The 24,362-nt window shown below is 33.7% G+C and overlaps 1 protein-coding gene across 1 annotated transcript in view; it reads right to left on the bottom strand.

Annotated features, from left to right (window-relative positions):
• Nucleotides 1-8: 8 nt before the first annotated feature.
• Nucleotides 9-24,362, bottom strand: part of LOC128217109 (cAMP-dependent protein kinase type II regulatory subunit-like) — a 45,439-nt gene continuing 21,085 nt past the window's right edge. The window contains exons 5-13 of the mRNA XM_052923991.1: nucleotides 21,736-21,777; nucleotides 21,234-21,298; nucleotides 14,007-14,148; nucleotides 13,522-13,623; nucleotides 11,576-11,650; nucleotides 11,269-11,334; nucleotides 6,992-7,052; nucleotides 6,389-6,457; nucleotides 9-4,901 (exon numbers count right to left, since the gene is read on the bottom strand). Coding sequence (XP_052779951.1) covers nucleotides 4,771-4,901; nucleotides 6,389-6,457; nucleotides 6,992-7,052; nucleotides 11,269-11,334; nucleotides 11,576-11,650; nucleotides 13,522-13,623; nucleotides 14,007-14,148; nucleotides 21,234-21,298; nucleotides 21,736-21,777 — 753 coding nt within the window. The 3' untranslated portion in view covers nucleotides 9-4,770. The remainder of the gene's footprint in view (nucleotides 4,902-6,388; nucleotides 6,458-6,991; nucleotides 7,053-11,268; nucleotides 11,335-11,575; nucleotides 11,651-13,521; nucleotides 13,624-14,006; nucleotides 14,149-21,233; nucleotides 21,299-21,735; nucleotides 21,778-24,362) is intronic.

Here is a 24,362-nt window from a genome sequence, read left to right as displayed (position 1 = left end):
AAATGAGATATTTAAAATCATTTTATTGAACATAATTTAACATGGAGAATTCATTCACTCCACTGACAATTAATTTCATTCATTCAACAATCAATAACTTGGATAACAATTATCAAAATATACGGGGCTCAGAACATTACATTGTCTAATAATTTCTGAAATAACTAAACACAGGAATGATATGCTTATGAGCATTTCTGCATGTAAGTAGGAACAAGCTGTCATGACAAAGCAGGTCACACCAACATGTTGATGGAAATAAAACATTCAATAAGTATACTGGTACATACAATAATAACAAAAGCTATGTATTGCAAACATAATGACAAAAGTTAGTTTTGTCATGCAAAATTTCAGGAGAAACAGTGCTGTTAATGCAGGGTAAATTACATATACTTTCAAAACAATAACTAACTGAACTCGTTACAAAATAGTACAAACATTTTAAGCCAAATATCAATGCCTTTCCAAGAAATTGCTACATGCCATATTTCAAATCATATAGTGTTTTACCAAAAAATTTAGCAAATAAAGAAAACTGATAAACAACTTCGATAATTAAGATATACAATAAACATCTAACAGATAGTTAGAAAATTGATTTTTCAACCAGGATAGATTGATTCTATAGTCTTATAAGCACATGATGTGTAAAATAGAAGTCAACTTAAATGATCAGTAGATGACAACTGCTTAGTACATTATTGATGCTCCATTTACATACTGAAGTAGATGTGCGTTATATAAAACATTGTTTATGATTAACTCAACAACAATAATTAATTTAAACCTTAAATGCATACGATAATGGAATAAAAAGAAAACTAAATGATCAACGATTCTTTGCTTCTTTTGAAGCCAAATTCGGAAACAAACCAAATTGAGTATAAAGTGGATGTATGGAGGTAGATTAGTTCATTTTGACCTAAACAGTAAGCATAAAGCAAACCTTAGATAGTGTTTACTAAAAAAAATACCCTTATTTAATTGTAACAACTCTGATTGCCCTTTACAAATCCTGACAATTAATTGTTGTTCATCACATTACCGATATACATAGTGTACATTATATACGGACAGCAACACACAGAAATGGCTCTCGTCTGTTTGGAATTGTCAATTATGTTTTACATATAATCAATGGTAAAAAACTTAAAAGTATCTTTGACTTAGCATGCCGCCATAAGGACCCTGTCATTCTGTTTGCCGCCACAGCAAATTATGACATGGTTTTTGCTGTTTATGTCATACTTCCGGTAAAAATGAGTTACCAAGTATACCTGTTGCAGTTCATACATGTACAAAATAAATCATGCGGTGTACACATGTGGTCATAAAACATGCAACAAATCAACAAGTCTATAAAATGGTCCACTTTGTGTATTAAAAAATCATAGGATGGAATGTATCTAACATTGATATGAAAACCTTGACTGGTCCCAAAGTACTTGACTAGAAGAAGCAAAGCAAAGAAACTCAAAAGCAATGGCAAGACATCATAACTATTTCATCTACACAGAATTATTGGTTTTTGGTCTATTAGGTTATGTATGAAACCTCTTTTTCAGAAATATAAACTAAACCAAACCATTGATAAACTGCCATGCGTTCAGTAAACATGTTTATGGGAAATGCTGTTTGGTTCCCCGTTTGCAGTGTATGTCCTACTTTGCAACAAGGATACAAAATAGAATGTTTGCTTACGTTAGGCAAACACTCGCCCTACTGAAAGCACTCCTGAACTTAGTAGGAAACTTATATAAGGTTAATCATTTGAAATTCATGACTATTTAAATAACATTTTTATTTCAGTTTTTTGAAAGTTTTGTAAAAAAATCACACAAGAAAAAGTAAAGAAAAAGCCTCTACAAAATGATGTTATCATACCATGAATCTCCTCTACCGAGGCTGGCTATATTTTCTGACTACCAGGTTTTTTCTGGCATTTAGGCTCACTTATACCTTCCATCAAAAGTGTTATGGGTGACGTTATCTTTTGGCAATAATAAATTTGATTTAAAATATCTTAAGCAGTACAAAACCGAAAGCACAATACACAAATGACGAGGACATCATAATTACATGTATACTAATAAATAACATTCATGGAAATGGCCAGCATATCAATCCCAGGAAAAAAATAAACTTATTTTACATTAGAGTGAAAATTAGCATGTACACAGCCAAGTACAATACCACCACAAGGTAGACCATACATCTGACCAAACTCGTGTTATACATAGCACACTGTACATAGCACATGATTGTACGTTTAATGAGAAATGAGACGAGTATTTCAGATTTTTTTCAACCAGACTTGAGTGTGTCCCCCCCCTCCCTCCCCCACAAACAAACAAAAAACAATGCTACAAAACAAAGCCCAGAATGCCAATATGACCAATGCAGAATTAAGTATGTGTTTATGCAAAAGCCCATTTAGAACTATCAACTCAAGCAAGTAACTGGGACGCGCAAATGTTTAAAACAATTGTCACTTTATACACAAGACAGCTTTATATAGCATGGACCCTCTTACACAAAATCTGCGTTCAACTTGCAAAAAAAAAATCAATCGTGCCCGGTTGAAGAATGCCCGAAATATGTATCAAGTCCCTGCTCACAGATAACCATGTGGTATGTACACCATGAAGAGGCCATTTGACAATGTTCTAAAATGTATACAGGGTTTGAATGATTATTAATTGAGAATCTATAGTTGGAAGTCATTTTAACAAATTGGTTGGAAGCATTTACAAGGAAAGCCATTAACATATATCAGGGAATATGCAATAATGAAGTCTAACAGACAATTCATAGTAATATTATTTAACAAAAAGTATATCTTTGCGATATCTCACAAGACAGGGCAGTGCAATGGCAGGACATAGCAATACTTTCTTCAACTTCTATAAGCATTTTTTTCTTTTTCAATTTCTAATTATAAAAAAGTTTTCTCATGCAAAATGCCTCAAGGTTCAATATTCAGCACACAAAATTAAGTTAAAAATGATACTGTTCTGAACAACTGTATTTACATTCCTTCAGTTAAATGTCATGTCCTGAAACCAAACATTAAATGTTGATTGCCTTAAACATTTAATACTAACTGTACACTCACATATCACACTCACTTTCTCTCATAAATGGTACATGGAAAATAGTCTATATCATAGTATGCCATGTACATTGGTCATATGAGTCAATATATCATAAGGTCTGATAAGAATAAGAATGTAAGAATAGTGACACTGATAGTGCAGGACAAACAATTCTGGATTAATATGTTATTTTTTTAGAATGATTGAGTGTAATGCCCACAGTTTAAGTTTCAACATACACAGGTACATGTAAATGGCCCTTATTGGTACAAAGAGTATCATTAAAAAAAATGTTTATAATTTTGTTGTATAGTATAATACAAAGTCTATCATGAATGTCAATAAATAATAAAAACAAAGTTGATGAGCAAAGAGCGAGAGAATAAAATGAAGAATTTCATAATAAATCCTATCTTCTCATTCGGAAACTTGGCAAGCATCACTAAGTTGTTATGGTAACACATACCGTCCCAACTGTCTGTAGAATGTTCCTGTTTGACAAGTACACAAAACGTGACACACTAAACATTGTTCTAAAACAGTGACTGAGGAAATAAATGAGAGAACTAGCCTGGTGTAGGATTTCTATAGTCGCAGAGGGAGTCATGTATTGTCATGCAGTACCAAAATGTTTCTACTCAAAATTTCAGCAATTCTGTGCTTTGATATAAGTGTAGAAGCACCTTAAACCACAATTTTTAAGCCAGCACAGCTCATTTGCACTTTCTTAATCAAAAAGACAAGATTTCATTCAATGCTAAAGGGGAACTCATTTTTTGAACCTGCTTACTTAAAGCCCACAATGATTCCAAGTAGTGAGGTCATCTGATAAACAAGTGAATCGTATGATCAATTATTCAAATACTGTATTCTTGGTTATAGCGTCTACTTCTTTTTAAACTAAAAGTTTGGCTGGAATATAGCGATATTGTTCTGATATATTGTATGGTGGTTGATATGAAGGCGACATTAACCATTGAATATAGAGTACTTAGCATTTCAGCAATGACTCAGATTGTGGCCATCACTCACATTTTGCTGATGCCTAAGCAATGCAATCAAAGTTAAGTCTATCTCAAGTGCGATTTCAAAGTTTTCCACCATCTTGGATATCAGTTTACTGGCTTGAAATAATTATCTGCTTTTGTCCGCTGATATAACATCCACCATGTTTCAGAATTGAATGTGTGTAGGCTTCTGTAATGTTTCTCTTGAGATACTAATAGAAAATTGATCATCGTAAAAGTTCTGTGTGGAGTTTAATTTCCACACTATATATCATGACGATAATATACCTAGAATAATTCCAAAGATGAATTTAAACTAAAATGCATTGCAATACGCAAACACTTTAAATGGTTTGAATCTAGGTGTAAATAAAATGAAACTAATTGCGACTATCTAGAAAAAGTGCTTCCTACTTGTTTGTACAAATGAATGAAACTTCCAATTCCTAGAGATACACAAAACATCTGCTATAATAGTCTGCTAAGATTTTGAATTTTGAATAACAAAAAAGCAGGATTCCAATTTAAAAAGTGCATACTTGACAAAGAAAACTTGGCATTTATCACTAGTGACATTGTCAAACACAGGACACAGAATATGAATAGAGGCAAGTTACAAAAATATTGCTTAAAAACAGTGAGCACTAGAGGTGGGTGGGGTATGTTCACCGCAGGTCGCTAATGGCTGCCTTAGATCCGAACACCTGAACTAGCTGCTCTTCATATTCGTTTATATTACGTTTCAGAATGTCCATGCAAGGTCCTAGTAGTCGCTCAAATGCTTGAACATCTAATACTGCAAAACATGGAAAAACAGTTGGGCATCAATGAAGAAAGTCTGAAGTTGATGGATAAATTAGTTTCATACACAGCTCATAGCAAACTTAACTATTGCTTCCTTCAGTGTCTGCTGTTTTCATGAAAAATAAACCAACATATTTTTTATAATACAACTCGGGGTCTTACAGACACAATACAATTCATTTATACAATTATTTTTTTTAAATAATTATTGCAGCCAGGTCTCTCACAAGGGTAAAATCTTTGGGAGGAGTGCCTTCTCCCTCCAGTCAAATAAGGGAGAAGTTGAGGGACTTAAAAGAGAAGTGACACTTATCTTACACTTGATATAAATAATGTGCCCTACTACAAACTTCATTTTATGTTCAAATTTACCTTGAATGCTTTTACTATATGGAATGTTCATAAAAGAATTTATCCTTTTTGGCTTAGCAAAAGAGTAGTTGTCTACATCACAAAGTTTATCAAGAAAAAGCATCTTAAATGAAACAAAAACAATCAGCTAAGCATTTGAAACAATCTGAATGGCCTCATAAATGAATTGTTAAAAAACAGTAAGTGCAGCGAGCGAATCTTATTTTGGTACGATCAGGATAGGGTACAAATGTCACATTCAGCTCTGCTGTTATTCACTTGTCTTTGGTTAAATAATTCTCAATATGCTTTTACCTGTCAGAACCAAATGACATTTAAAATCTCTGTCCTTGATAAAAAAATTTTACTAATACATAAGAGAAGGTCGAGAAATAAACTCTGAAAATTGTTCTAACCAAATGGTGATCTCGCTGAATCTTTCATTTTATGACATCGTAAATATGACAAAAAGTTAGAAAAAAGTATAAGTAGTTTACTGTAAGTAAAAGTGACTTAAAGCAAATAAATAAATACTTTTATTACAAAACAAATTTTATCATGAACATTTCACAAAAAAAAAGGATACATCTTTTCATGTTTTTGATTTTCTTAGCGCCAATGACCGTCTGCTTCAATAGCACATCGTTTAAAAGAGCATGCATTGTTTGTACAATACAAATATCAATTATTTTTTATTTATATTAATGCTTGCCAATTTTTTCATAATCATGTCGCTTTGTCTATCGTATTTTAACAAACTTTTATCATTTGATCAGGTTTTTCTCAATGTTTTTTTTGATTGGTTGAAATTCAATAGCCCCGCTCCACTTACTGGCGATGTTTCAATAATTTGACGATACACAACCTAATTATCGGATTAGGAGATTACTGATTATAAATGGCTGAATTTGATGTTTTGACTGCTGGAACAGTGGACAAATACTCACTGATTGACAGATTAACATTATGCTAAAAAATGTTGGGACAGTCAAAGTCGCTATCATTTTACAAATGGGCTAAATCTGGGAATTTTAGGCAACCACTTCACACAAGTAGCAGCCAATGCAGATTCCAGTACATATATAGCTATGTTATCCTCAATTGAATTGACTGAGACAATACACATACCTGCTAATCTAGTTTTCCCTACAGCGTAACAGGTCGCTGCACGAGGCTTATGGGTCACTAATGCCAATTCTGAAAGAGAAACATTTCCATACAAAGGAGCAGATGTTTCATTCCTACATTGGTTACTAATATACACTTATCATACTTCCATCAACTGTCAAAGCTGATAAAAGGTTTATAACCTTTGATTGACTACTCAAGAAATGACCTGTAAAATCTTACTCATTAAGGCTGCTTAATCATAGTTATAAGATGGATTAAATCTTTCACTTCACTGATTTGCTCAAATTTCAGTGGAAAAGTACTGTCTGATAATTTTACTTCATCAAAAATAAGATGCAACTCATTCTCACTTCTTGCTTCCTGTATTTATACTTCAAATATCGGAAGAAATATTACAAAAAATAATCTACATATACTTATTTTAATGAGTTTGTTCAATACGTAAATATTGATTATTATTAACAATATTATTATTATAATGTGCATGTATAATGTAAGGTACATTTCCTTTTGTGTAATTAACAAGCTAAATGCACTTTTAACCAGAACACATAAGATATTAAAAAAAAGTATAAGTAACTTTAGCAAGCTGTTTCTTACCTCCAAAATACATTCCATTGGTATAATTTGACACCTCCTTCTCCTTTGAGTCAGGGTCGTTCTAAAACATAAATATATGAATTAACAAACAGTACACTGTTTATCATAACACTATTTGTTATTTTTAATATTTACACATGCAAAAAATAAATAAAGATGTTTAATAAGAGAAAAAAACAATAACAATGCTTTAATTTCAAGATAGTTAAAAGATGATTAAAACCCAGAGTCATTTACTCCAGCACATGTATAACCATACTAAACTGATTTTTTTTTAGAAACTTAAAAAGCCGCACAATATAAGTTGATGCAGAAAATATTTTAAACATGATGCACATAATGCATTAAAAAAGATTTTTTTTTGCATCAACTTATAGTGTGCCCCCATAAATAGTTTTAGGGAAGTAAGTTATTCTATTTAAAAGTCATTTCAAATAGTTTATTTGTGCAGTAAAAAACCATCACTGACAGAAACAGGCTGTTCATCAAACAATGCTGTATTCATTACTGCTACTTGTAGACACCCTGTCACCTGCTGGTTAATAAGATTTTTTTCTAACATTTACAGTGAATATTATGGAGGTAGATCTGGTATATTTAAAATAACACCCCAAGTAAGACTAAGTGTTAATGCTTATGTTGTTCGCATATTGTTTCGGAAAAGACATCGTTGAATTTGTGTCCCAGCCCTGTGCGGGCTGACGTTTGATATGGAATTGAGAGCGGGCTTAAATTTCAAAACAGTTGAAATTATCAAAATGTTACTTCAGTGTCTGATGAAGTGAAATGTCATTTTTATTTCTCTGATAAATCCCTAAAAACCACTGGAAAACATAATTAATGTAGGTATTTGGAACCTGCTACACAATTACATTGTTATCATGAAAGTATGACATTAAGATACTGAATCTCATGGCACACAGGCTGTGAGGACCATCAACTGGTTTAACACAGCCTATCTTTAGACAGAAAAAGTTCAACCGTTTTGTAAGCTTGTGAACTAAACTATATGCTTCTGTTTAGTACATTCTGTCTCACAATCCACTATGGGTAACTCACCAGGAAACATAAGGAGAAAGGATACAAAAAGAAATAATATTAAGAATGCCATTAATTGAAATAATTTTTTTATAAAAAAAAATCTACTGTACAACACAAAACAATGAACTGCGACACACAGCACCAAATATTTTTGGTCAATGATATTTCACTGTAGATGTGATCTTTTAATGACTTTTTCCATGAAATTAATTACTTGATATCAATGAAAACTTTTTATTTTATTTTAATCATATGAAACAAAATCAATCTAGAAATTATACAAAGAAACAATCAAAATAAAATGGAATAAACTCAAATCACTAAAAACACTACCTACAATATATATTAAATGTGAACACTGAAGCAATTTTCATGGTATTTATGATGAAAGTGTGACAATATTTTCTTGATGACCAAAAACCTCAACTAAGAGAAAACACTTCTCATCTAAGATACCTACAGTATTTATTCTACAAAAAAGTTTTTATTTAAAGGGAAAAGTGGGTCCACATTATACACAAGATTAATTGTTAGAAACACCATGAAAACTGCTCCCTACATTTTCAAATTGGTCACAGTTATGAGCAGGGTGGGGTGCATAGTAAGCCACGGCTACTACAAAATGAAAACATCTGGTGACAAAAATCACTGCAAAAAGACTGTGAAATTAATATGTTTATCATATACACATTTAGAGCTGGAAGTAAATGAAAGCTATCAAGATAAAGACCAGAGATGCTGCAAGTCTAAGGCTTTCATCCATTGAAAAATAATGTAGCAGTTAACATATGCAAGCATCCCAGATCTTGCATTGAAGGCAAGCTGTCTTCTTGACAAAAAAAGTTCTTTGAAAGAATGACATTTTTTTAAGGTCTAACAATAAAACACCAGAATCTTCAGAAGAAAATTAAACAAATATCAGAAAAGCAGAAAGAGTGTGGGTTTTTTTAATTAAAATAAAAGAAGAGAATGGATGAAAGCCTCAAGCATGTTCACAGAACGGTCTAGAACTTCACCCAGATATGACAGACCTCCTGAAAAGAGCAGAAAATAAATGCAACAATAACTCTTTTAGTTGACTGCCAGAGCAACATTTAGATAGGTGCTGTGGCTCTTTCTTTTCCAGTAGTGTACGAACATGAAGGGAAAAGAGCAATGCATTCAGGATGCAAGCGCTCTTCCGTGCTCCTGTTTTACCAGGGAACATAACTCATGGCCCTCTTCATTTACCAGGGGACATAACTCAATGCGCTCTTCAGTGCTCCTGTTTACCAGGGAACATAACTAATCACCCTCTTCCTTTACCAGGGGACATAACTCAATGCGCTCTTCCATGCTCCTGTTTACCAGGGAACATAACTCATCACCTTCTTCCTTTACCAGGGGACATAACCCAATGCACTCTTCCATGCTCCTGTTTACCATGGAACATAACTCATCACCCTCTTTCTTTACCAGGGGACATAACTCAATGCGCTCTTCCATGCTCCTGTTTACCAGGGAACATAACTCATCACCCTCTTCCTTTACCAGGGGACATAACTCAATGCGCTCTTCCATGCTCCTGTTTACCAGGGAACATAACTCATCACCCTCTTCCTTTACCAGGGGACATAACTCAATGCCCTCTTCCGTGCTCCTGTTTACCAGGGAACATAACTCATCACCCTCTTTCTTTACCAGGGAACATAACTCAATGCCCATTTCCGTGCTCCTGTTTACCAGGGAACATAACTCACCACCCTCTTCCTTTACCAGGGGACATAACTCAATGCGCTCTTCCATGCTCCTGTTTACCAGGGAACATAACTCATCACCCTCTTCCTTTACCAGGGGACATAACTCAATGCGCTCTTCCGTGCTCCTGTTTACCAGGGAACATAACTCATCACCCTCTTCCTTTACCAGGGGACATAACTCAATGCCCTCTTCCGTGCTCCTGCTTACCAGGGAACATAACTCACCACCCTCTTCCTTTACCAGGGGACATAACTCAATGTGCTCTTTCGTGCTCCTGCTTACCAGGGAACATAACTTATCATCCACTTTCTTTACCAGGGGACATAACTCAATGCGCTCTTCCATGCTCCTGTTTACCAGGAATATAACCCATCACCCTCTTCGTTTACCAGGGGACATAACTCAATGCGCTCTTCCATGCTCCTGTTTACCAGGGATATAACCCATCACCCTCTTCGTTTACCAGGGGACACAACTCACACTGCGCTCTTCCGTGCTCATGTTTACCCAAGGAAATAACTCAACAAGAGCCCTGTGGTGCAAACACAACCACCAACGTCAAACATGGGGCAAAAATGAACAATTATATTAAAGCCAGAGTTTTAGGCCTTGCAATACATGTGCATATTGCAATTTGCGTACAAAGTTTCATTTGATTATCTTAAATGTGTTTTGAGTAATTGTAAAGGTAGAAGATTATCAGAAAACACCAAGGCTTTCACAATACCTCAACTAATAAACAGACAATCTACTTATGGGTTCATAAGTATGGCAAAAAAAAAACAATTTCTAAATTCAGAGAAATTGGATATGCTCTTCATCAGATCATCATTATTATTCAAATGTGTCCCAATTTAAATGTTGAATAATGGCAACCATTCAAGGTTTTCTATAAACACAAATATCCTGATAGCAGGGCTTCCACAATACCTCAGTTTTTTCTGTGAAAACTGACAAGTTTACACTGGAATTGTATTTTAATAGTCACCATTACACAGTAAAACTCTTATGATTCAAAAAGTTTTCACTTAGGAAAATGCCATCTTTAAAGTACAAAGAGAATAGAAAGAGCCACAACAATGAACAATATTTCTTCAACTAATGAAACAACAACATTTACATGGTGAAGAAGGTGGAGTATATTTGGTTAATTTCAACATTTCATCACAAAGAAAATTGACTATGTCTTGATATCTAAACAATTTATATATTTGTGTTTTACAACAATTCATCATAAGTAAAATATCAGGCGGAATAAGTTTGCAATTGTTTTTTCAAAATGTTTCAAACTATTTTTGTCTTTACCATCTGTTGCTTTTTTGTCTTTAATGCAAACTTGACCCATGATGTTTTACTTAAATATTAACATATTCAATGCATTTAAAACCTTAACCTAACAAAATGTAACTGAAATAAAACTAAACCAAACTAACTAAAAGCAGACCCCAATAAATTGTTCAAGAAAAAGTAACAACATGTAAACATAAGGTACGAACCATATTTTTAACTGTGATTTTGACTTCTCCATCTTCCACGAAGTACATACAGTCAGCACTGTCTCCCTGCAAAGGGCAAATGTCAAGGCTATCTTCAAGACAACCTAAATGTCAAGGTTATCACTTTGACAACTAAAATGCCAAGGTTATCTTTACGAAAAAATGAAATGGTAGGTTTATTGGTTACCGCTTTGAAAAATTAACAGCAAGTTCATAGTTAAAACAATTTTTATGTCACTTATCTCGTTGACAACTGAGCTTGCTTGCTGTCTAACGCACTTAATGCATAAACATGAGCCCATTATACCTGCTTGATTATAACATCTCCATCTCCGAAAGTCCTTGTGAACAGTGCATCAGCTATGTTCATACGCTCATAAGTCTGAAACAGGTAATATCATGTTTCATGTTCATGTTCTTCTTAGGAACAATGATGAATAACAGTTCTTTTTTAAAAATACTGTTAATAGTGTGTCCTGACAAACATGGAGTTATTATATCTTCTTGGAAATTTGTTAAATGCCAAAAAATAAAGAGTTAAATTAATTTACAATTGTGTGATAGGATAAGAAAATCCTTAAGCGCTTGTTTAAAGCAAAGCAACTACATAAGCGTTCAGTGGATTTCCAAACATCTACTTTATGTTACCAATGTTAAGTTACTTCACATGTATGTCAAAACACTATGAAATAGTGCAACAGCATTGGTGCAATATAATCAGGAAAACATAATTATATATTGCCTTTTAGACAAAAATCTTATGATCATAAAAAACGTTCCCATACTTTTAGCATTAAAGCATTTTACAAAAGAACATTCAAACTCATATCTTTGGCATTGTTTTTAAAAATTCCTACACAGTTCTTGGAAGTGTTTACGAAGGAATGGCCTCCAAAAGTCTTTAACCATTCATATTATGCAATGCATGGAATAGACCCAAAATAACCATTTATATACACTTATAGATGATGCAATGTTTTTAATTGGTGTCAATGTAAACAAATTATTTTCTTACACATTTGTCAGTCATCGAAATTAGTCTTTTGGATGAGAAAGCCTGGATTCTTACACTAATGCTTGCCATTACATTTTTTAACAAGCCCTGCTGTATAAAATCCAGAATTCCAGCAGGCCTGGAAAGCATTTTACCGATGCCGGGCTTGCGGGCTGATTTGTGTGTAATATTCTTCTTAGTATAAAGTTTAAATATATGTAACCATTCTAAAAAACAATGCATCAAATATCAAGTAAGAATGTACTTTCATATATATACATGCACTTTTTGTTCATTTTCTCATTCTTGATAAAGCTTTTTACACAAACAAAGTCCTAAAAATTAAGAAGAAACATCTAATAGAATGAAGAATCCAGAGAGTCTGAATACTTTTTATGTCTTCTTGGTTGTTAAACTGACCTTTATAAAACAAGTTCTTCATCATTTTTCAACAAATTGAACATTAAATGTACATCATGACTTCATTAATTCTGACAGAAATCAATAGAGATAAAAAATATACAAGCTTTTCTAGCCAAGTGCTAACATAAATTGTTAAATTGGGGAAAATGATACAATAAATAATTGGACTTCTGAAGAAGAAAAATGGAGCTACAGGAAAATCAATGACATTTCTGATTTCCTGGCAAACAGATGCTTGTATTTGATATTAACATGAATTTTTGTTTGTTCAAAGAAATCTCTAATACCAAATCAGGAAATATAAACTTGTGTTACTCAATAAACATAATAGAACATTATACATCTTAAATTACTATGGGGATAAAACTATTTTGCTTTATTGGATTTCATTTTATTTCCTTACATGAATGCAACCACTTAATCAGAGAAATAAAGTTTTCTGGAAATTCATGCTTATAATGTCTAGAAAAAATACAAAAATTGGAGCAATAAAGTCATGGTATTGATCTGATAGACTCTGTCTTTGATGTTTATTTGGCACTGGGTCAACTTCTTTGATGTTCAATTTTATTTAATGGAACACAATTTACAAATATTACTCTAATCTAGAAATTACTTCTGAACTTTTAAATACTCAATTCCTCCTGCTGAGCACTTGGAGAGGTGAAAACAAGAAAGTTGTGTCTGCCCCTTACCTAATGTGATTTAAAACCTTTTCACTTTTACCTCACAAGATTAAAAAGAGATTGTCAAAAAGCAAAGAAATTTTAAGGTGATGGCATACATTTTTTGTTTATATGACCTTTACATCATATAAGCATAGCCTAGCTACTCACATCTAATGTTTTCAGCATGGGGACATTTTCCAGCAGTGATTCATAAACTTTTCGTTTTTCATACGCGTTTTTGAGGACTATTCTTCTAAACGTAATTCTGTCCTGAAAGAGAGAGGTTCATTGAATTTTAACCATACAAATCTGAAAGTATAGGATGTACACAAAAACACATACTCATTTTCAAAGGTGGCTCATAAATATAAAAAAGTAAACCTTAGACATACAATCAAACCCCGTTGACTCAATATCCCAGGGAATGGCAATAATACTTTGAGCCTCACAGAATTCGAGCCAAGGGGGAATGCTTACCTTAGTTCAAAAGAAATTGGTTAGACCACTTTAGGCATATTTATCTTATATATATATATTTATATATATATCACACAAACACTGGAGTAAGAAGGATGCTAGTTTTGAATTAAGCCTTTAGTTCCATAGACTCTTATTCCACTTATTTTCTGCTTCTTGTCATCCTCATATCTTACTAGAGCCCAGATGATTCCCTCGCTGGTGGCGATGATGGTGGCAGCCCGGGGCATGTTGTACATGAGAGCCAGCTCCCCAAAACTGCCACGATTCTCATATTTCCCCACCATCTTGTTGTCCACAAATATGTCGTATATCCCACTGAAATGATTCAAGACAATTTAAGTTTATAATCATTAATTTCAGCTTGATTTTGATGACAGTTCTAAGATGACATAAATCACTCTGGAGTCCGTACTTTTTGAGTGGCCATGAGACTGTTCCCAAGGTGGGGACTCAAACCCCTTTAACCTCATTGTTGCAAGCCGGAGACTTAAACAAACATGACTACCCTTGCATATTGTTGGGAACAAGCTCTTAACACGTGTTGGATAGTGTTATCCAGAACGTCACAAATCATCAATGTATATGTTGATTCACAAAAGGACAAATGCAAATGAATATATGTTAACTGTCTTAAAACTTTGTCATACTTAAATTGAACAAGAGCAGTTACAGACAGCTATATCCCCGCCTCATGGGGGCATTTTTTGTAACAAAAGTCAATCAATGGTAAGGGTAGTTTCTCAGGAACATAACAAATGCGTAAAATTAAGAAGGGCAATAACTCTTCCTAAAATGGTCAATCGCGAAAGACCGACAATATGCGCTGCGTCACTATATAGTCATCAATCTGTGAAAGTTTGGTAGAAATCGCATGAAAAACGTAAGAGGAGTTGCAAAGCAACCAATTTTAAATGTAAAATAAACAAAGGGCTATAACTCTTTCAATAATGGTCGAATCGCAAAAGCCCGACAATATGCGCTGCTTCACTTTATGATCATCAATCTGTGAAAGTTTGGTAGAAATCGCATGAGAAATGTAAGAGGAGATGCAAAGAAATGAATGTGGGACGGACGGACGCACACACGCATGCACAGAATCGCGCCTACCATTACTATATCCCCTCGCCTTGAAAAGGCGGGGGATAATAAATAAAGATACAATGACCACATGTTTGAAGAAATATTGCATATCACGTTGATGACCATTTATAAGCACAAGGAGTAACAAAAACAATAAAGGACATTTCAGTCCTTGAAAAGGCGAGGGATAATAAATAAAGTGTCAATGACCACATGTTTGAAGAAATATTGCATATCACGTTGATGACCATTTATAAGCACAAGGAGTAACAAAAACAATAAAGGACATATCAGTAACAAATTTGCTAATTGTCATAAACAAAATAACAACAGACTAGATTAGTTTGAAAGACCTTGGAGATCATTAAACAATTCAATGAGCCAAAGAACATGTCCACGCTTCCTGCTGGTGATCGCCATTGTCAGCATTTGCGACAAAATCGCAGAAGTGGCGACAAATTTGGCAAATTTATGGCAACAACGATATTTTTTAAAAATATTTTCATAAAATGATGTAAGCGGCGCCCATGTTGCTTGCATGATAATCAATTCTGTCACTGAAATAAATCGAGCACATCCGCTGGTGGGACAACAAATCCGATAATAAGGGCGAGCAGTCAAGGCCCAGTCAACATCTCGTTAGTTATTGCGGAATTTTATTGCTTCCTCGGATTAACAATAACATCCTTTAACTTGTATGTCTCTTATTAGTAAAATATTTAGCTCAACAGCTTTGTTATTGCGTGTTAGTTTTTAAAATGCAAATCATAGAATTTAAGTTTGTCAGAAAGTCATGTGATATTCAATTTCGTAATGACGTTTGCACACTAAAAACAGATTTGCTTTCGGTTTTGTTGCAATTTGTAATTGCTATAAATGCAGTATGTTAGGGGGTTAAAAAGTGTCAAAAAGATTAACAGAAGTCATTTGGGTATGCTTACAGATAAATAAAACTAAATCCCATTTGATAAGGCTTCCGATGAGTTGGCTGGAATAAAGTACAGTAGACAAATGACTATGAGGATAGTATGGCCTAAGTTTGACGATGTATATTTCTTTGATTTTCCATTTATTTTAAGTTTATCTCATAATTTCGTAATTGTATTTTTTATTTCTATGATACTATTGTATGCAGGCAATAGACAGAAATCAACATATTGATGTATGTCACATTTTTTGCAATATTTTCATTTTTTCCCTTTCGTGCCCCTTACCCCCCCCCCCCCCCCCCCCCCCCCCGGCGAAAAATGGGCGACAACTTTTTTGAAACCCAGAGTCAACCCTGCAGGTCATAAACCAATCAACCAAAGAGTTCAGATTACACCTTGTCTCTTCTGCCATACAAGCTACACCTTATGATGCCTCAATGCAAATCTTTATGTTTGAAGCACAGTCTGGTAATGACCATTATGTCTTCAGTCCAGGACATTAATCTGTGAATGAAATCTGCAGTTTCATTTTCTAGCCAGCTCTCATACAATTGATTTCTGTATTAAAGACCTAAGCACTTGTCTGATGAAGCTGGAGAGAGGAGAAGAATGGGGAGAATGGGGAGAACCCATTTTCTATAACCCTCATATCAATAAAACAGAGAATTAATTTCACCAAGAAATGAGCAATTACAAATCAGATGAGAAACTGAAACTCCCTTTACACACCATCTGTAATTAACACTGACACATACATCATGAAAGTGTAGTAATATTTTCTCCTATTTTTTTTCAATTCCAATTCACACAGAAGTTCCAGTTCGTCAAATCAATTCAAGATCAAGTTAAGCATTTCAGTCTTTTCATGTTGAAGAATAATTCATTTATTACCTAATGGAGATGACAATGCTCATGTTGGTATGTGGCTGGCTTTTCTGCAGAGAAATAATTGCTTATCTAAATAAAACTGTATTTTTGCTTTCTATATGCTTGTCATGTCAGATTTGTGACAAAATGCAGAAATTCTGGGTTCCGAATCTGTCATGACATATATATAAAAATCAATATTCCATTCTCTATCAGTCTCTTAAAGTCCAGCGGCTGGCTTGCCTCACCATATGCTGAAAATCAATACAACCCAAAATACAAATATAGTCCCCGTCTAAAACTAATTGTGACAATGTGCCTCTGAAATTGTTCACTGATAGACTAGATTAGGCACTAGCAGTTTTTAGTAGATAGATGAATTGGGAGAAAAATGACCCATCAATCATTCCATTTGGTGGCCAGGAAATGTACCATTGTTACCAGTACATTGAGTTAGCCCTTCACATTCAACTGTCCTTGTCCTTTGCAAGAAATAACAACAACTAGGGTAGCATAAAATGATACGAAGCAAAAAAGGATTTTCACAAGAACCACTATATGGAGATGCGACCGCTTCCCTGATGTACCTGTTATAACTAAACCAATGTGATGGAACATATTCTATTCATGTATTAAATATTTCAACATGTGTGCTTGATGCAGATTATCTGTCATGGTCTTTTGAACAACAGCACCATCATCAACAATGCCATGCCAATATGTTGACCTTTTCTTTGAATAACAGTATCATTTTTCATCAGATAACCAAGCAAATGAAATATGATTCCTCCTTTTATCCACAATGTTGTCGCAAAAGTCTGCAATTTTCTTGTCAAGCCTGGAATGAGAAACTAGGGTCTAAGGTTGCTAATTCCTCAATAATTATCAGAAACTCCCAACTGACTACGTTGATGACAGGTGAATTAGCTAAATAACTGCCCTTGTGAATGTTGCATACTGAAACCATCTATGTACGGTAGACATCTTAAAAAGAGCAAAAGATGTTGTTGTGAAATGACTGATAATATAATATCCACGTTACATCTGCCTCGTATGTATGTTAACACTGAATGTCTTAAAACGAGCAAAATATATTGTTGTGAAATGGACAGTGATAATATAGCGTCCATGTTACATCATCTTGTATCTTTATATACAAAATGTCACATTTTCTATTTTAACGTTATTATTCTCAACATCACTTCTTGTTTGTTTATGTATTAACGTTAAGTAAAAGGTGGTGCCTGGAACTCAGTCATCGCTACAAGTTTATAAATTGGTATGTACTTGAAAGCAGCAAAGGCCAACATGAGGATAACCATAAATGGCAGTTGGAGTTTACAGACCAATTTTACTCATTATAGCTTTTCTTTAGTGTGATGCTTAAATAATGAAGCATTTTGATTTTTAGCAAAAAACAATGTTTACGACTGAAACAAGGTCGGTCATTTAAATTGAAGTGATATCCAGGTTACTGTTGCAAAAGAATCGAAACATTTCAGTAGAAATTCCTGCAAAACATTTCAATAGGGTAAAATAACACCATCTGATTTGGTCAAGTGAAAATCAATGTCAACAACAAGTAACAAGCAACAGGGATCATGTTCAAAGCTGCCCTAATTTAACGTGACACTTTCGTCAGCAACATAAAGTCAATGCTAGCCAACAAAGAGAATATGCTTCTCAACATTTTCTAAATCTCGTTCAACTGGAGATTGTTTTTTTAATGAAGATGGATTTTCATAAATTCTGCCATCAATATCAATGATGCTGTCGCAAGTAACAGTGCAATTAAGTCAGCATTTGCAGATTCTCCTGCAGAGGATGTCTTTTTTACAAGTTCTTCATTTCATCAGCAAATAAAAGTAACATCCTTCAGTATTTTGTTATTTTTGAGACCAACTTTTAAGCATACACTGCACTATTGGTGTGTATACAGTCATGGACATAGTGCACATGAACGGACATTGGCTATGATACAGTAAACAAAGCGTGAATATCGAAGGTCGGGACATATTATGATAGCTAGGATAGCTAGAAGTGGTTTCAGACAGCTTGATTAGTAAGCCTGGGCTATTGTGGCCAGTTAATGCTTGGACAAACAGTAGAGTCTGGTGGCGGTTCCCTGATACCGGGATAATAAACACTGACAATGTCAATAGTGAATAACAGAGGATTGATATGTACAATCCGCTCCATAAAGAATACCATCTTTTATAATTCTATCATCATTCCTTTTTTATATCAAAACAATGTTTGAACTTTAAAAAAGCTCCACTGATATCCAATGGAATGATCCGTGATAAAAAGGAAATAGAGCAACATTAATTAAAGAGAGCATGTTACACTAATCAATGATATTGGCTGGCAAAAAAGTCGTTTCACTTTGCCCTTATATGGCACTTGTAATCAAAGGATCCAATTTGCTTTTCACTTTTGCCCCTGTTTAATTCAAAGATTCAGATGCATCATAGTCAAAGGCATAAAAGCTTCACATGAATACCATGATGTTAAACAAAGGTTCACATGAATACCATGATGTTAAACAAAGGTACACATGAATACCATGATGTTAAACAAAGGTACACATGAATACCATGATGTTAAACAAAGGTACACATGAATACCATGATGTTAAACAAAGGTACACATGAATACCATGATGTTAAACAAAGGTTCACATGAATACCATGATGTTAAACAAAGGTACACATGAATATCATGATGTTAAACAAAGGTTCACATGAATACCATGATGTTAAACAAAGGTACACATGAATACCATGATGTTAAACAAAGGTAAAAGTGTTGAAACAAATTACTTCATTGAGACTAAACTATACTAAATCAAGCTTCAACTGACTTAGATCACATTCATTTCATGGTACCGTAATAAGCGTTATAAATAGTTAATTTATGGAGTTACAATAGTTTTTCCTAGTTTATCTGAATCAACATTATATACATAAGACCTCATTAATAATATTTTATTGAATTGATACAAAACAATATGCACAAGTTCTAGAGTGGCAGAATGAGTGCAGCTATTTTCATGTTACTTCAATGATTGCATGTATTTATTGCGTATTTTAAGACCAATGCAGTTAAAACATTGCAAATAGTAGGAAATTTCAAACTAGTTGCCATGTGTTTCCTTGGCAAGAACAGAACATGTATATAATTAAAACTGGCAACCTTTACACATCAAATATCAACAGTTCATGTTATCAAATTATATAAAATTGAAAAATATAAAGAATTAATATTGCGTATGTTTTAAAAGCAGAACTGAATAGAAAGGATCAAGTTTAGACTCTGTATTTTATTAACCATATATTAGTGTGTGTTTTTTTTTTATTCTATTAAAAAACCTTGAGCAAAAGCATCACCAATTTCCTTTTTTGGCATAGATGCCTGTACATGATATAAAATATCCGAAGTCTCATTTTACCAAATTACTATTTAACTGTCTCATTCTACCAAATTACTATTTAACTGTCTCATTCTACCAAATTACTATTTAACTGTCTCATTCTACCAAATTACTATTTAACAGTCTCATTCTACCAAATTAAAAGTCAGGTTGTCTCACAAATCTGTCATCAACCGAGAAGTGTTCAATTCAATTTGCATAATACATCGCTCAAGTGTTTTATTTCCTTATGAATGTTTTCAAAAGCCTTTGAGACATATATAAAGTCTTCACTGTAATCTTGATAGAGGTAAAATTGGACATCTACATGAGGTCATGAGGTTTAAGATATTAACATAATCCCGTATATAAAACTATGAACTTTGAGCTGTTACAATTAATTCTGCTGTCTTTTTACAGTAAAGAAATTAGTAAACAATTGAAAAGGTTTGCATTTTCACTTTTAAAAGAATAGGACTTTTGTATAACAATATTAAGGCAAAATTCCTGGAAAACATCTTTTGAGAATAGGCAAAAACACATTCTTACAGGACCCTTGGATGGACTTGATTTCTACAGCAATAATTATTATGCCATAGGTTCTAAACAGAAAAACTATTGACAAAAGATCCTTAAATAATAACCAACAGAACACAACAAGAGAATTGCACCAGAAAAACAACAACAAAAACAGGCAGTAAACATTATTCTCAAACACTAATTACGCAACATGATGTTCTTGTCAGACAACAAAATATCAGCAGTCATATTTGGGAGCATGTCAAACTCTTTCAAATATAAAGGTATGTATACAGAAGAAGAGATTCGAAACACTTTCCATAGTAACAATGTAAATTTTATCAGAACAAGTAGACAGACAACAATAACGTACACTGGGAAACAGCAAAACTACATATTTGCATTAACCTGCACAGACACGGAGACACTGATAATTAAATGTCAGGTGACCTTGACATTGACCATGACCATTAAATGCTCTCTGTGTTCTTATGACAGACAGCTGAATTTTCATGCATGGAATGGCCCCTTAGCTCCATGCATGAACATATACATATATGACGCGTGTACAGAACTGTCAGTGTTGGTCTCACCTATCAATGACGTAGAAGTTGTCCCCGTCATCTCCTTGGTCTATCACATGCTCCCCAACTGTCACCTACAAAACCAGATCATTTATAAACAATTTTAATTATGATGAATGATGATCATTATTCAGCACAGTGCGAGAAAACTAATTTTTGAGGCTTTCTATGATTAAATAGCGTAAGGACAACTAGGTTTAGCTTCTTATGAAGAGCCAGTTTTAAAACAATTGTATGTGCACTAAATCATTACATAATTAATCGCATTAATACAAGGAAAACCACAGCGTTTGTCTGGCCATGCAATACATGGTGTGGCAAATGAATTGTAATTATGATGTTTTCGATCGAATTAGCGACCACTCCATTCGGATCATATTTTAGACCACTCCATTCGGATCATATTTTAGACCACTCCATTCGGATCATATATAAGTCCAATCCATTATTGCGAAGACTTATAGATTTAATGCAGTCTGTAGAGCTGCAGGGCTAGACCAGCCAAACAAACCTTTCTCTCGAACATGGCATCTAGGACACAGTGCATTTGCTCCTGAAAATATAATATATATAGAAATGGAAGCCTTTTAAAATCGATAGAAGATGAAAATGAGATGACAAAACTACATGGCACTTGATTAAGGCTTTCAGGAGGAGGATTGTAATTAAGAGTACTTGAAATTCTATTTAGAGTAATTAAAAAATGGAACAATGGTTCAAATGTTTTATCATGCTCAGTTTATTTTCAAAATTGCTGGTAAAGTTAGTAATCCTTATAGTTCATATTGAAAATTATTAATATTATACACATTTAAAATTTAATAGTATTAACTCCTTGGTTGTAATCAATGAAATAAACATGATTTCTTTAAGTATGTATAGGAATTTTAATGGATTGCTACCGCCTGTCAATGACCACATGGTGAAAGCTTTTCAACACAAACATAAGCTGAGTACAATCAAATCTCCCATCTTGAAAATCTTAATTGTGGACCACTTGTCCAAATCCCGTTTGTGGTAAGGATACGAACTATCCATATTCTCCATCAAGTTACAGTTCCCGCTTTGTTGACATATCAAGATGATAACTTATATCAATTCAATCTTTGGAAAATAAATGTTGCAAAGGAAACCAAAACCAACCAAGTAGACACTGCACGGAATCAATACCATAAAGACTTAACTAGATACATCATTCCTTTCATTGCAATGTATCAATAAATGTCATGCATAAGTTGATGTACTTCCACAAAACATGAGATTTGGTAATGCATGAGTCCACTGGCTATGATCCATACACTATTCACTTAGAAGCAGAAAGATCGCATCAACATAATATGCTTTTATGGCAATGTATCACTGTACTGGGGATGGTCAATATTCAAATGACAGCAGTAAACATACGAATTCATTACCCTCTCACATGTAAATAAATGTTTTTAACTTTGTGTAGCAACTTCCAAGTCTGGCATCAATAAACAAAACATTGGCAAAGTTATAGTCTTACTTTATAAACAAAATCCACAAGTAACTTGTAAACAGCATTATTTTGTACATGTTTTGTCTTCCATTAACAAATATGAACAAGTGACATCTTTACAACTATTCAATACTTGTAACAGCTTACACAAAATTCCATAACTTTGTATACCAAAGAATTGTTAACCAGAAATAATGACCATTTGCTGCAGTTTAATGTGTAGGAATTAAAGTGAGCAATTCTTCCCATACCCTACTAAGAAGACCACTATTTATTTGTTGGAGCTTGCACAGACTGTTCTAGACTCCCAAAGGTTATAAATCACAGACAACAGCTGTCAAGGGAGCCAGGATTTGTTCCCACTTCCTAACACTAGATTTGGCACCGTATTAGACATTCCGGGTGATTAATGGGTTGAAAACATTAAAGCCCAGTGTTTTACTCAACTTCATATGAATGTTACCTTCACTTGTGATAATACCAAAAATAATTGTGACCATATTTTAAAACACTGATTATTAGAAGAAATGGGGCTGATATCATTGCTTACTGTAAATTCCATGATAAATCCACATTGTTATTCAATACTTGACAAAGCAATGGAGAAAATAGACAAAATATTTTATTTTTTCGGATATGATTTTGCTCCGACTTTAGGGAGTAAAATATTCTTTTTTAACTTCAAATCGTGCCTAATATAAGGTTGAGAAAAACACTGAAGCAAGTGCAGAAAAGCAAATCATCATTCAGATTTTTCATTTCCTCCAGCTAGTAATTTTATTTTCAAATACTTTTCTTGCCAAAATAGGAAGACAAAAACTAGGACGACACAGATATATATTAAACTTGCAATGAAATGAAAGTAATAAAAAAATTGGTTTATGGTTTTAATCAAATATAATATTCAACCATGATTGCTGTCCAGAAATTACTGACAAAGGTAAACAAAAATTCAATTAGCATAAAGACAAGGTCGAGTGTAATCAGTGCTTGCTTGCTATGTGACCGTGTTATTAATGTCCAGCTATCAATAATGTCTACACGTATTAATACAATTAATACATGATCACCCTACAATGCTGTCAGAATATTCATGAGTTAAGATGAGCAAACAAAAACGATAGATTCACTATATCTTAACAACATTGCTTACTACATAAATATGATCCTTTAATGAAGCCCTCAATTTAAACATAACCAGGGGTAAAGCAATGCCAATTTTGATGTAAGTTATTCCCAAGGTATTAAGTTGAGGGCCAGTTCCCCATGCCCCCTTTGTCCTCACACTGTTTTACTATTTAGGCAATTTTCAACATAGTGTTCTTTCGTTTCCACAACTTATGTTTTGCACATATTTGTCTGTATTGGAAGCTATTCTCCAGGAGGCCATTTCAATCAAGATCTTAGTTGATTTTAGGGGTAAATTAAAATAATCTTAGTGACATGTTTTTGTTATTTTGCTACATATTTATATGAATAGAACTAAGGCCAGTATTAAAAATAACACAAAATTGAGGATAAAAAAAATATCAAAGTGTTGCAATTTGTGACTTTTTTACATATTTAGGATAATTGAAGATAGGACAAAATTCTTAATGAAATGGCCCCCTGATTCTTAGTGTTGGGGTAAAAATCCTGTTGTCATATTAAAAAAAGGA

This window comes from Mya arenaria, chromosome 14 (assembly GCF_026914265.1).
Source record: "Mya arenaria isolate MELC-2E11 chromosome 14, ASM2691426v1".
Lineage (NCBI taxonomy): Eukaryota > Metazoa > Mollusca > Bivalvia > Myida > Myidae > Mya > Mya arenaria.
Note: the sequence above shows the minus strand (reverse complement) of the source record. Positions and strands in the feature narration are given on the sequence as shown.